This window comes from Cynoglossus semilaevis, chromosome 1 (genome assembly GCF_000523025.1).
Source record: "Cynoglossus semilaevis isolate Cse_v1.0 chromosome 1, Cse_v1.0, whole genome shotgun sequence".
In the NCBI taxonomy this organism is placed as follows: domain Eukaryota; kingdom Metazoa; phylum Chordata; class Actinopteri; order Pleuronectiformes; family Cynoglossidae; genus Cynoglossus; species Cynoglossus semilaevis.
This window is the reverse complement of record NC_024307.1, coordinates 10,567,682-10,582,207: the sequence shown is the minus strand read 5'-3', so window position 1 is coordinate 10,582,207 and position 14,526 is coordinate 10,567,682. Positions and strand designations below refer to the sequence as shown.

The following is a 14,526-nucleotide window of genomic DNA, read 5'->3' as shown; positions in this document are numbered from 1 at the left end:
CTGTACAACCACCCAAAAAACAAACAAACAACAACAAAAAATATAACAAAAAATCTCAATTGAACAACAAGACCGTGTTGTCAGGGTTCAATTGCGAACAAACGTATGTACAGTATTTGACATTTTCTCCACACATGCTAGTTTAATGCTAACAAAGTGCATTTCCGTACTGAATTAATTTCCATCAGCCCAAGTGCTACCCTATGGTGACCTCTGTGTCAATCAAATCCCTTGGTGCCATGGTAACCTATATCTCGGGCAGCGTCTTCCACTTTTTGGGGTCTGCCTTTGTTTGCCCTAACCTCAACTTCACATGGGGTGTATTCAAATGCACTGTTGACACTCTCCTGCTGATCCCGTTTATTTGGCGAATGAATGGGATTAGCACGTGAGAGGGGGAAACAACAGATTGGCTGCTTTGAACCAGGAATGGCCCGGGATGTAAAGTACTCAGAACAGATTAAATCGGTGATTAGGACTGGGGAAAAAAACATTTGAGGAACAGAGGGTGACCACAACTGACCACCAGAATCTCAATGTAGATGCCTGTGTGAAGGTCTGAAGCTGAGTGTGTTCTGAAGTGTTTGTCAAGCTGTTGGTTTTTACACCGTTCACTCCAACAGACAAACGCTTGGCTGTTCCACTGTAGAAAAAACATTCCAGGCTTTCTTTGACCCTCTGTGAGTTTCCCTAACAGCATGGGGTCTAGCTGTCAGCACTGCATCCTCATGCCTCAGCTGTGCAGGGCTAGCATCAGAGAAACTGCTCCCATAAGTATCACATGGCTATTAAAGGCAGAAATAATGAGAGGGAGTATGGAAAGGAAAAAATGGAAATAGACATGAATGTGTTTTTTTCATAACTGCACTCACGGTTTTTCCCCTCATTCTAACTTATAATTTCTGGTGTCTGGGAGCATTGCTAAGTTAGCTAGCATGAACATTTGGCACTCGTGCTTTCACCACAGGCCGCATTCTATAGCAACATCTTCAAACTCGGAGTATATGACCATTGTGCAGTCTCTGGCTTCATACATATCGCTCAAAAGCAACATTTACCAATAAAAACAATCGAAATCCACGTCATCATTTTGATCATGTATGGCATATGAAGAGTCACTGCTGTCTCCATCGCGGGGGGGAGGGGGTGTCATTAAATGCATTTTGACAACTCTTAAATATTGTATTAAAAACAAACCTATAATAATTATATTTGAAATATCCATTGAACTCTGAACTAACCATAGTAGGCGATATAGACACAGAATGGCTTTATTTCATTGAAATACTGTACACTCTTGTACTGTTCCCTGTTTTATTATGCATCAACACTGTCAGAAACCTATTGGACAACCTTTCCATCATTTTTCCTCCGATCTGCTTTTGGTCATGTAGTACTCAGTGGTTTGATGTCTTGTGATTGGCCGAAAGGTTAGGCGCCCACTGGGTTCTTTCAGCAACAAGGTGGTAACTCAATACAGAGAGCCAAAGGGAGAGAGAAGGCCAATGGCTCCCAGCTAAAAATACAGCTTGCCAAGGCTGACGTAATGCAGTAGCCGGAGGAAAGAGAGGCTTAAGTAATTGGTTACATTAAATGTGGAACCACGGACCCATAATGGAATGAAGCGCGCGTGTGTGTGCATGTGGGGGGGTGTTTGTGTGTGTGTGTGTGTGCAAGGAGGTCCTGAAAGACAAGGGGAGGGGTATCAGAACGGGCAACTGTGTTTTATGACCTCCGCAGGACGTGAAAGATGATACTGAGATTGTGTGTGTTGTGCATGCGTTGTGAATGAGTGAGAGGGCGAGGAGGCAACAAGAGTGTTCTTATCCATCCATTAACTACATTAGTCCAGTGTGTTTGTACGTGTGTGCACTTCAACAAGCTAGATTAATCCATAAACGACGTCAAACAGACTTCTTTTAATTCACCACCATCACTGCCGCAGCTCTTGACCAAACCTACTTCCTGGGGCTTCGTGTAACGATGGTTACAGATACTGCTTAGAACACAGACAGGGAAGTAATACAGTATTTAAGAAAAAATGAAACCAAAATATTAAAGCCTAAAATTAGAACTATTACTAACACATCTTACGTGGCAATTCTTTTCATTATTACAGGACACTGAGATGTCACTTCTACCAACCACTCTACTCACAACACCCTGGTTCCAGTCTGAGTATTAGCCATGTTTATAATAGGCTGTCTGTGAGGGGGAGGGGACGGGACAAAATTGGAGAGGATGAGACGGAAGGAATGAGAGGGCAAAGAAAGGAGAGAGGAGTAGAGAAGTAGAGGACAGCAAGGAGCTTAGACTTGGAATGCAACAATATAAGGTGGTGTCAAACATGAGGTCTTCAGCTCTTTGTTACTGGGAGGAAATTTGTTAAATCTTCATTTTGAAAACAAATACAGGTTTAGTCTATCATTAACAGGTATGTTAACATAAAAATGGAAGAAATGAAACCTTAATTGTCCTTCAATCTTGCAAATATACTAACATTAAGTCCAAGCCATCCTCAAAACTTTCAAAACACCTGATGTTGAATCAGTTCAGTACATTTTGTGCTGTCCTGAGGACAGAAATGTTGTCAAGTTTGGTTGTGAGAGTCAGCTGATTCCTAGAACAGGAATATCTTAAGTGCCCTCAGCAAATGATTTAAAGACATTTTTTTAAACTCTGCCTCCAGAGTTTGTATTTTGTGATAATGTTTATCCATAAGCTCTCAGAGCTAAGCCGCTGTTGTCAGTGAACACCGTGCAGAAAGGTTTTGTCATTTTTCACCCACGGCTGATAAAAACATTACAGGCAGGTGAAGCAGGTCACACCGTTTCCTTGGCGACTCTTGGCTGACGCCACGGTTCCAGTGTTGCACAATAACGTGTTTATATATAACAAAGACATGAGAGGTGCAGGTTTGTCAGATGTGACAGTCTAACAAAGATGGCCAGAACAAGAGAGAGACTTTCTGCATTTCTAAAATACCCAAGTATTTTTGTTTCTAATTGTATTCTGTGTCTGAGCCAGTGGAAAGGTTGTGAAGACAGCAGAGATACATGTATCAGGTGTTCTTGTGTCCTTAAATCCGATCTGGAACTGATAATAGCCTTTAAGTACCCAGTTGCCCGTGAAATCACGATTGTATCATAATCAGATACTCAACATGTACTGTACAGTACATCAGGTTCCAAAGAGACTGGCAGTGATTACATCTGTGCAGCAGACACAAGACGGCGTTAAAAATCACAGGGGTTTGGAGGCGAAGAATCAACAGAAAGAATTACTTTAAAGACACAGAGACAGAAGACAGGAAATAAAATGTTTCAAAATGAAAGCAGCGTAGCCACCTTCTCTATTGTCAAAATTATTTTAAGACATTTTCATCTAATTCATCATGAAAGTGCTCTTTTCTTTACCTTATGATGGTTCTTTATCATATGATGGTGCAATTACACTTTGGGCCATACAATCATGTCATGGACAATCTTTTAAACATGTTGCTACATCTCGGCACCATGTTCTGACTGGGGTCTGAAATGTCAAATTTTCATTTAAGTTTTCAGGTGCTATGCAAATTTGAGCTTGTAAGCAGAAAAGCAATGTGCTAATGTATTGGTCAAAAAAGAGGACAAAAGATTATTGTAGGCATTTTCTGGACATTTGACTTTACTCTCATTTTCTATGCATTAAGCTAAATGTAGACTTCATTCTTTCCGAGAAACGCTAGCATCATCGACAGACAGCTAAAAATAAGTTGTGACCGAGACACCCGTAAAAGGTGCAATGATTGGCTAATGTGTTGCTTTACTCTTGCTGCGTCCCTGAGGCCTTCGCTTCGACCAATACCACTTAAACTCAAGTGCTCCTGTTTACTGGCTACAGGGTTCAACAAGGTTAGCTGAGCATCTTTCAGACAGTCACTAAGACAATAAGCTCGACCTCCTCCCAAAAGTCAATAAAATACAAAAAGGCCATTTATCACAAGGCTACGCTACTTAATAGACGTGACATTTAGGGCAGAGTGAAACCTCGCATGACAAAGCAGTAGCAAATTAAAGTGACGCCTGCTGCTGCTAAAGCCTTTGGAGCTGAAGAAAAGGCAGACTCGGTGAGGATGTCAACTCTTGGTCAGTACACTTATATTAACAGTTAGTTAACTTAACAATGTCATTAGAATGGACTTCTGTCATTGGACCAGTAAACAATCATGTGTAAGGCCTTTTTTGAGTTAAAATGTTAGATGTTGGCAGGTTAGTTGGCAAGAATGATAAATCCATATGTTCCTGAGCTTTCACAAGTTACTGTACATAAAAGGTGAATGTATATCATTTATTGGTCAAAATAGCACTAGGTTCCCTAAGAGAAGAATAGAAAAGTAATAGTCAGAAAAGTAATGCAACTCTGTCCTTGTCAAGACATTTGTGAATTTGGTCTCTGAGGTTTGTCATCCCAAAAACAAGAGTTCTGACATAAAAAAAGTGTTTTGGTCACAGTGTTATCATGCACCTCATGGTGGTTGAGTACCTTGACCACCGGTGGTTGATTTGAATTATGATTTCAACTTTTGACATTAAAACGTAATTGGTAAAAATAACAATTCCTCATTGATTAAACTGATTAAGGTAACATTAGTACAAATAAATACCAATCATCAGACTATACTGCACTAAGTGATTACACATTACACACATACAACCTTAAATCCTAAAGGATGTAAGATGAGCTTGGAGTTATGCTTCAGGAAAAGCCCTGTCAGTTAACACTCAGGCTTCAGGCCAAATCTCTGGTGTGTTAGGTTCTCATCTTCTCTCATGTCAGATAAAATGGCTTTGGTAAGGCCAAGTTAGACAATGAGAGCTAGGTCAAAACAATGACATACAGGTGAGGCGTAACTGATGGAAAAAATATAAGCACTCAGACATCACAAAAACAAATTTAGGTGCATTAGATGGAGGTAGATCGGGAGAGGGGACGGGAGTCCTGCTGCATTTGATGCATTAGCAGCGATTGCTTTTAGTGGAAAACTCCTCGGAGACATGTAGTTTGTATCCATTTGTGTCATAATCCAAACACATCCAAACACTGGGAGTACTGCCCCTCCACTCTGACACAGCTTTTATACAATTACGTGTTCGGATAGCCGGCAGAATAACCACATTACAAACTGTGTGTCTGGGATCAACGGAGCAGTAGAATAATATTCATCTGTCCTTGTAACCATGTACGTGTGCTGCCAGATGTCCCACGTGAGTCAGATAAGAAGTCCCACTGATGCATCTACAAGTTCAACAGGAAGTTCAACTGCTCTTCAGCTTCTAGAACCAATTCTTAAGAGATCCTCGACCTCAGAGTTTGGGACTTCACTGTGACAACTGAAAACTTGCTGATTACTCGACAAATGGACCTCTAAAAAAGCTGCATGATTTATCCAGGATAATCATTTTAATATGTACAGTACAGAAGACATTCATGCTTATTCAAGAGTGACCCAGCCATGGGGGAAAAAAATCCCACAGTTTAAGCTCTACCACAACTCCAAAAAGCCTTTGGATGTGAAAACAAACACCTTTAGAGATCCAGACGTAGAGGCAGAAACAGGTTTATATGAATGAAATGGTGGCTGAGAAAATCTTAACAAGAAAAAGATCTGGCTCAGTTTACGACACACAGGTGTGGTGGACAACAACAAAGTACTTCCTCAACATTTCCTTCCACTGATGCCACAGCACCGACTCCCTCTACAGGATGGTAAGTATGAAAGGCAACAAACTAAAGTTTCCCAGAGGAACGATAAAAGTGTGTCCCAATACAGACACATTGTTAGATCATTAATATTTAGCTAATATCTATCCAATAAAAGTCCATTTCAATGTAGCCATTTAATTATGTACTATAAATTATCCAGAGCCATTGCCTGGTTCAAAAGGAAGCGTCATGTGATGTTTAGGAGTGTTAAGCAGCTGATCGAGTTCCCACATGACCCTTCATCTCGGGAGCGAACCAAAACCCACCAGCTGTCACAGACATAGTTGGGTTTGGATTAAAGAAAAGCTCTTCCTTGTGCAAGTTATTAGCTTGGTGTCACTGCACAAGTTCTTTACCACAACTGCACTGCGAAATGACTGCATATAATTTGCATACAATCATCGGTTGTTAGCTCAAGGATCATCTTGTTTCCTATTAAAGGAGGGGGTGAATAACAGTACAATCAGGAATTAAGACAAGAATTCAATTCCAGGCGCCTAAAAGATAATGATACATTAATGTGTGCCTTGTTTCTTTCCTTCATATTTCCATACTTGCTAGGACTGAATCATTACCTCATGTTGCTAAAACATCACTGTGTTTGGCGCCTGTGCTTAGGTAGGAGTTAGTACTTAATGTGCATGACTAATACATAAGCAGCAGTGTGTAGATGGAGCACTTTAAAAGTCTGGGGTGTTCGCTGTACTAGTTCAACAAAATGATTGGACAAAATACAAAGCATTTGACTGTACTAGTTCAACAAAAGCAATGATTGGACAAAATACAAAGCATTTGTCACCTATGAGGCAGAACAGACACCAAACAACACCCAACTTTTAACAAGGCAATGAAATAATTTGAGTGTTGATGGTATTCTCCACATTGCAGTCTGAAGGAATCATCATTTTGTTCCCATTTGGAAAAGAACTAAAGAGCATCACAGAACAGAAACTTGTTTTGATAAACTTTTTGTTGTGTTGATTTGGCCTTACAGCATGAAGATTGTTGGTTTGATGCCCGGCAGTAGCGTTTGCAAGTTTCCCCTCATGTGCAAGTGGTTTTCTCTGATATTTTCCCATTTTTCGCCAACAGTCCAAAATAAGGTTTAGGTACTCTAAATGTACCATAGTTTAATAGTACAAATATAAGAACTTGGCTACATTCCTAGTCCGCAATCCTGAGAGTAGAAACAATCACGAGGAGAACATGTTGCAATGCATACTGGGAGATTCATCAAACATCTTAAAGGTTCTATTTGATGCATCCCTAATATTAAGCTCCAATGCATCATATGCACAATATTTTATGACGACTTAAATTGTAGAAACAATTATTTAATGCAGTTGTACAATTCAAACAGTATTTCTAGTTATTTTTTTCTTTTCACGGGGAAGCAACAAGAGCAATATATAAAGGGTGGTGGTCTGAGTAAAAACTAGGACTATCATTTCAGCATCTTGGAAGTGCAACAGGAAAGCTCTTGCTTGGGCAGGACCGCCACTTAGAGTAACTACTTCCTGTCAGAGAGATTAGAGAGGAGGATGATCACACAAGCTTACAAGCTATTTGACACTTCTATATCCCAGGGCATTAGGAAAACTCATGATATATTATAGATGATCAGTGATAAAAAAAAAATCTTTATACGAGTCAGGTATATCAGGACAGGGAGAGTGATAAGACGCACGACTTAAATGTCTTTCTATTCTGCATGATCCCTTGTTTTGATTATCAAGAAAAATACGGAAGCTCATCATCTTATTCTTTCATCTTAATCTCAGCAGGCTCTGAAGAGGCATCAGGCCCTGCACACCCGGAGTGGGCAGGATAGTGGGAATGAAAGGAAGGAGATAGGAGGCATATAAAAAAACCCACACAGAGGAAATTCAACTTCCTGTGTTAAATGGTGTCTGTTTCCTAATGAAATCTGCACACCATTGTCAAAAATGAAGGCATGTCACTGCGGTCACCACAACCTCAGCAGACACCAGTATGGCTTCTTAGAAAAGAGTTCAAAGTTCAAACAATAGTTGGTTTCAAATAATGAAAAATAAATTAGTGAGAAAAGCACAAAAAAAATCTACATGGGTCTGAAAAGAAAACCTCACATTTTCATGGTTGGTTGTATTGCTGCTGCTGCCAAAAACTGCTGCCCGTCAGTGAAAACAACCCATGTGAGCTATCAGAGTTGCACCCGACTAATTACCCAGCTCACATTCTATTTATGGAACAATAAACAGTCGCCTCATAGTCAAATTCTTTCTGATGACTGTAAGGCATTGGTACGTGGCTGCAGGAGAGGATGCTGTCAAATACTCAAACATGGCTGCCAATTTTACAAAAAAGGAAGCAAAAATGAAAATAAAAAACATGTTTTTAAACTATAAATTTAGATGATTAAGCAGTAGTATAAAAAAGAAGAAGAAAAAGCAAAGGGGAGACAAGAGAGAGGGTTGGGGGCAAACCGGAGGGGAAAGCCAGCAATGACGACAGTGACCAGAGAAGAGCATGCCAATCCCTAGAAGTCATTTCCTGCTTCATCGAAGACTTTTATGGAATTCTAGCAGCGTTCTGGACATTACAATGAAAGTCAGATGAAAGAGAGAGAGGGAGAGAGAGAGAGAGTGAGTATGGGACTTCCAACATTTCACATGCCTCCCTCCTCCTTCATTTTCTTCTCCATACGGTCCCTTTTCCCCTCAGCTGTCATTCTGAGGCTAAGCAGAAACGATATGTCCATAGTGTTCCAGAAGTGTAAGTGAGATATCATTCTCACCTATAGTTTACATACTAGTCATTCCAAGACTGCTCTGCTTTTTCACAGTGGGCTAAAACTCATTATTTAAATCTATAGGCTTGACATTGTGGGGCCTTGAAATACGGCCCAGGCAACACTGGAAAGAGTAAACCTTGTCCAAGGCGTAACATGAAAAGTAGACATGTGTTTGTGTGAAAATAATACTACGAGGAAACCATGAGCCGAAAAGCTGTGGTTCAGCGGAATAATCCGTTTAAATCCAATAAAACTCCAACAGCTAGCAGTGCTTGAAAAATATTTTGTTTTCCCTCTGTAATGGACACTGTTTATGTTGAACACGGCGAGCAGCACTTTTGGAAAGCATCAACAAAGTGAAAGAAAAAGCACAAAGAAAAGAAGGAGAGGAGCTGGGGACCAGTGGGTGGTCAATCAGCTCGCCTTAAATACTCCTCTTTTACAGGGGGAAATGGAGGCACCATTCACCGCTGTGATCAATAGCTAAGTGCCTTCCTGGCATTTGTCTATTTAATCCATTATCGAAGGCAATGCTAGCCTGATATGTGGACAGCAGAACAGAAGGAGGTGAATGATGGAGACAGGATACTAGTGTTTAAAACACGCCCACCGACTCTATAGCACAAGCAGAAGGAAACCCATGCGTAAATATGACTAATGAGAAAAGACGTAACCATGTAGATTAGATAACAGCTGACGTCAACATATTTCTGGAAGCTTAAAAACAAAGAGACAAAAACGGATAGGGAGGAAGAGCAAGAATTGTCCTTGCACAAGGACATCCGGTTTATTAAGAATGTGAGGCAGTCTGAATTTTTTTTTTATCCTTATACGGCCCGTTTAACAGCATCAGTTGTTTGTGATTTATGCAGCACAACACATCCTGGTGGTAGGATTTCTTTGCTCCCTCACTTCTGCTGTTCCTAATCAATGATTTGCTGTGGCAACCCCTGAAAAAGGGACAAAGCCGAAAGAAAAAGAAGAAGAAGAAGAAGTGCTTCCCTCAGATGTATTGACAATAAACATTGGGGTTGTTGCTTTAAAAATGTACTCCCTTTGTTTGTGAGTGTAGAGCAACATAGATGATATTTTGAAAATAAAGCAATGACTGGGAAACTTGTTAAATTCATAGCTATAGCAAGCTATACTGTAGATAGAAAGATAGAGCTATCTAATCACTGCAGGGTTTCTTGGTAAATCTCTAACATATTTTATTGCAGTAACTGTGGTTTTGGTAAGACAATACAAATTTTGTTTTGATACAAGAACTATACACAACCATACACACCCGCGTCCTGTTATTTCACACGGGCCAACAACAATCTATGGTCAACAAATAAAAATGATTTTCAGTCTCCAAGTGTGAGGAAATCAAGACACTGGAATCCCAAGAGGTTAAAGAGGGTCAGGGCAAAAACATCTGCATTCTGCAGAAAAACTGTGACTTTAACCACAGTGGGAAAAACAGTCAACATCTATCACACGTCAATTAAAGTTGCGTAGCCAAGCTGGATTATTTGTTTTGTACCTTGAAAACAAATTCATTAACCATACCCAGGCCATACCCTTCAAACAGACCTAAACAGAAAGCCTGAACACAACTCAAACAATGAATAAGGACAGGCCTTATGTGGAGTTAGGGCGGGAGACCCAATGAATTCATGACGTCCCACTAACGGCAGAAACAGTCCTCCCTCTCCGTGCATAGATTCTGAACGGCACAGACAACCACAGAGAACAAAGACCTCAATTATGTGGTGCTCTAACAGGAGAGCTAAAACAGGAGCAAGGGCAGGGAATAAAACCTTGGAGCGCTGTAGGTATGCCGAGCATGCAGGGACCATCGACACACAACACACTGTCATTCCCAAATCCTGCTGCCGCCACACTTGCTCGACCTTTCTCTAGCCCGCCTGAAACAGCGTTCTTGAACAGTGTTCAAGTGACTGGAACAGAGGACTCTTATGCTTTCTTGCACCCAAAATTGTCAAGTGCATGGGCACAGTGACACAACAGTGCATGGTAGAGTGGATGGGGAAGTTGCTAGGGTTTCTTTTATACCATGGGTAAATGGCCCGAATTAACTGCAAGGCAACAAAGGCGAAGTTTAACTCTGTAGGAAGTTGTGCAATACAACAATATCCATTAGTATCTAAACGACACCAAAAAAAACAAACACAATGCCCAGTGTCAAAGACACTGACTTAGTTTTAAGTTTGGTGTTGACAACCTATATTTCATTGGTTTTGCCATGATTTCAGAAACTGCTGTACTTTTTCAGAATGAGTGCCTCTTGTTTGTGTAATCTCACTTCTCGGATGCTAAGTGTTATGAAAAAAGAGAGGTATTTTTAGCCTGAGAAATATGAACAGATAAGACTGGTCAGTCCTTGACACAAATACAAGTCCTGCTGTTGCAGGACCTGTTGAGGGTGAGAGGTGAAGCTTAACCATTACATGTTATGCAAATGAAAAACAAAAAAGAAGGTGGGCACACTCATCGTTATCTATGCTCCGTTAACTAAACCTCAGACATGAAGCTTTGCTGCATTCAGCCGGGGTAATAGTGAGATTCATGCTTACCTAGTTTCTCCACCAGTTTGAGCATGACCCCACCGATGTGAATTTCCCCTGTGACCCTCAGCGACACGTCCCTGTTGAGGTCAGTAACGTTCATCTTTAGTTCCCACGTCCCGTCAGCGTAACAGCCATCGGGCATCCGGATTCCGTCCAGCGCCATCCTGTCAAACAGGCCAACAGTCAGGTGAGAAAATGTTCAGCTACACTTCAACCACAGTGAGGTGAGAGAAAAGATTTGGACCCTCAGGAAAGGAATCTCTGAGGTACTAAGATAGAATGACAAGTGTGAAAACTGTAACCATTAATCATAAAATATTTTTTCTTACTCTGGAAGGACTGGCAGGACATTTTATAAGCAAGGTTTTAGCCCTATAAGAGAGACATGTGGCCAAAGAACCAATGAGCTCCAGAAATAAAATGTTTCATCTAGGATCATGTGTCAAATAAAACGACAATCAAAACCATGGATGGTACACATTACAACCACCAGTCAGAAGGTCTAGGACATTTGATTGATTTATGACTGCTGTGCAAAAGCAGCAGGCGAGAATGTGCATCTTAGCCAGGGTTTAATAGTCCAGCCACTATCGTTACTGTATCCTAAAGGATCTCAACCCACTTGGCGACACCACTGTGGTGTATGCTGACGTCTGCTGATTTTGGCAATGGCACTGTGGGTGATACCCAGCAGTTTCCCCTTCACTGCATGTTGTGAGGCAAACACATTATTAATCTTTGACAGGATCACATTGTTTAAAGAACTATAGACACTCATGCAAAGTCATGTTGATGTAATGACCATGGCCTAACATCAACGTCATGCTATTTCCAAAACAAAACCAGGAGGCGGAGTGGTGAACTGCCAACACTGCTTGAAAAATCTTAACAGACATTATGAAACCAATTGGAGGCAAAATTGGAAGTCAGTTAAGACCAATAATGGAAAGTCAATACTAGTCAATACAATATGGATTTGAGTATCCATAAACAATTTTGAATTGATTTCCCATTCATATACTGCATCGTACATTATAGGCCACTATATCTAGATCCATAAGGATTGAGTTTGGTATTTTCCACTCCAGACAAGGTTTATCATTACCTACAAGTAGGGCTGGATATACAGTAAACATCAATATCAATAATAAGTCTAAACATGTAGTAAAACCTAGGTTGTTTACTAGCTTACTGTAAGAGCTTTGTAGAATATCGGTTGCATCTCATTTATGTTTTTCAAATGTTTTTGGGTTTTTTACCATTGCATAATAGGAATATCCTTTCTGGTCTTAAATGTATCCTTGAAACAGAAATCACTGACATCAAAAGGACAAAATGTGTTTAAAAAAAAAGAAGTTAGAAATGAAAGTGAACTTCATATGAAATTGTTTCTCTTTCCTCTGCAATGCAGTTTCTCTGGCAGAGCTACAGAGGACAGCCATCACTGACAGATGACATAATTACAACCAATTTTACTAATGACCGATGTGAAACTCAACAAAATGCTGTCTATTTTAACTCCACCAAGTAAGTCATGAACATCTAAATATGACCAAACCAACTGCTGGGATTGATACTTTGGCAGTACCCAAACCGTCAAATTTATCAAGTAATTGTTTATTCATTTGTTGACCATTGAATTTGCCGATTGAACGCAGGAAATTGCTTACAAATGCTAAAAATGTGGACGTTTAGTCCTTGCTAGGAAGAAGTTATTCAGTTAAGTGTCATGGAAGTGAAGACTCTCCTTGAAATGAAGACCTTTAGCGACTAAGTCACTTAAAACCACTGGTTGACTAAGCATGTTGATTAATTAGGGTCTTGGTTAGTCATCGATTAATCGAATGTTCGATGTAGCCCTAAGGAGATATACCATAAGGCTAAGTCCACCCTCTGGCCATTAGTTGCATCGCAGCCTAGCTGTCACTAACTGGTGTAAATGTCAAGTCTGACAATCAAAATCTGCTTTTCACCGATAGAATCGACCAAACAAAGGCAACAGGCCCACAGCTACAGGTTGAGCAGCACCGCCTGAGGCTGGGTTTTGTCTACTAACGTGTGGCTTCACCTGTTAAAAATAACGGTAAAGTATAACGGTAAAAGAAGCCAGGCTTCATTATGTAAGAACAGCCTGAAGTACAACTGGCCCGGCAGCATGTACTCACTGCGGCCGTCACTACTTCACTCAAGAAGAAGAAAAAGTACATTTAAAAGAAAACGGGCTGCTATAATGTGTAAAGGTTACGACTATACAATGGCGTGAACTGAAACAAAGCGGCAAAACTGCGACACAAAGTGGAGAAAAAAGGCGTTTTCATATTTCATAGCGGCGGCGGAGTGAAGGCTCTGAGGGTGAACATTTAAGAGGGAGAGAGAGAGAGCGTGTGTGTGAGAGTGTGTGTGTGGACTCACCTTCACAAAGACGAAAGTAAAACACACTAAAACAGTCGACTACACGGCAAAGCAGAAGTTCCCCCTGTTTAAATCATGTATGAAGCCTTTTAGGGAGAAATAAACTGGGAGAAATCGCAGCACAAGTCGCTGGAGAAGTGAAGTATCCCAAACAGTTTTCCTGCAGGGCTTCGGTTTAATGGAGTCCAGCCGTCCCTCTGTTCCCCCTCCCTCTTTCCAGCAGCGGATAACGTCACTGCTCCAATAGGACTTTTTTTTTTTTTTTGGAAGCTAAATGTGAGCTAAACAGCAAGGAGTTAGTCAAAAATACTTAATCGTAGGTGAACAACTTAGCCAAAATTAAATGAAAAAAAAAAAAAAAAAACGGAGCCTAACACCATCCATGTAAACAAAACATCAATCACAGTTTCTTAGCTTAGCAAAAAACACAATATACAGTAAATGTGTAATGAAACAAAACTAATTAAAGTATATAAAAGTGTATATATTTATATATGTGGAGACAGAGAGAGAGAGATTAAAATTAGCCACAAAAATATGACCAAACATTAGCCATTTCGTAGATTAAAGTTAGCTTTGGAATATCCAAATGACAACAAAACAATGTCACTAAACACACCATCCTGAAAAGTGCAACAACTAACCAATGACTATGTCTCTTTTAGATGTTGCTATAATAACACACTTTTTTAACAGCTCCTATCAAACTCCAATCTTCAACAGAAACTCAGCATGTTGTGATAGCAAAAATGGACATGGAGTTTGAATGTCAGGCTGCCTTTTATGGCAATAATACCACAGTGTGTTGCAGCAGCAGCAGCACCAGAAGCCCTGCTTGCGACATCCATTGGGTCTTAAGTTTTGGGAGTAACAGAACAAACTATGAAGGAATTTTGGAAGTATCACTTCAACAATATTTACGATGCTTCAATATCCCCCACTATAGGACCAGGGAGACTGACATTATTTATTCTTGACACTTCACACAGAGATACACAGACTGACCCAGGTGTTGGCTGT

At 40.4% G+C, this 14,526-nt stretch overlaps 1 protein-coding gene across 4 annotated transcripts in view; it reads right to left on the bottom strand.

The window, feature by feature from the left end:
- The window catches only part of fermt2 (FERM domain containing kindlin 2), a 40,038-nt gene extending 26,303 nt beyond the window's left edge, over nt 1–13,735 (bottom strand). For 2 of the 4 annotated variants that reach the window (XM_025054454.1, XM_025054456.1), the window contains exons 1-2: nt 13,507–13,735; nt 11,101–11,258 (exon numbers count right to left, since the gene is read on the bottom strand). In XM_025054454.1, the coding sequence (XP_024910222.1) occupies nt 11,101–11,257 (157 nt within the window). In that variant the 5' untranslated portion in view covers nt 11,258; nt 13,507–13,735. The remainder of the gene's footprint in view (nt 1–11,100; nt 11,259–13,506) is intronic. The other 2 variants (XM_008310154.3, XM_008310162.3) reach the window with 2 other exon arrangements.
- Nucleotides 13,736–14,526: the final 791 nt, after the last annotated feature.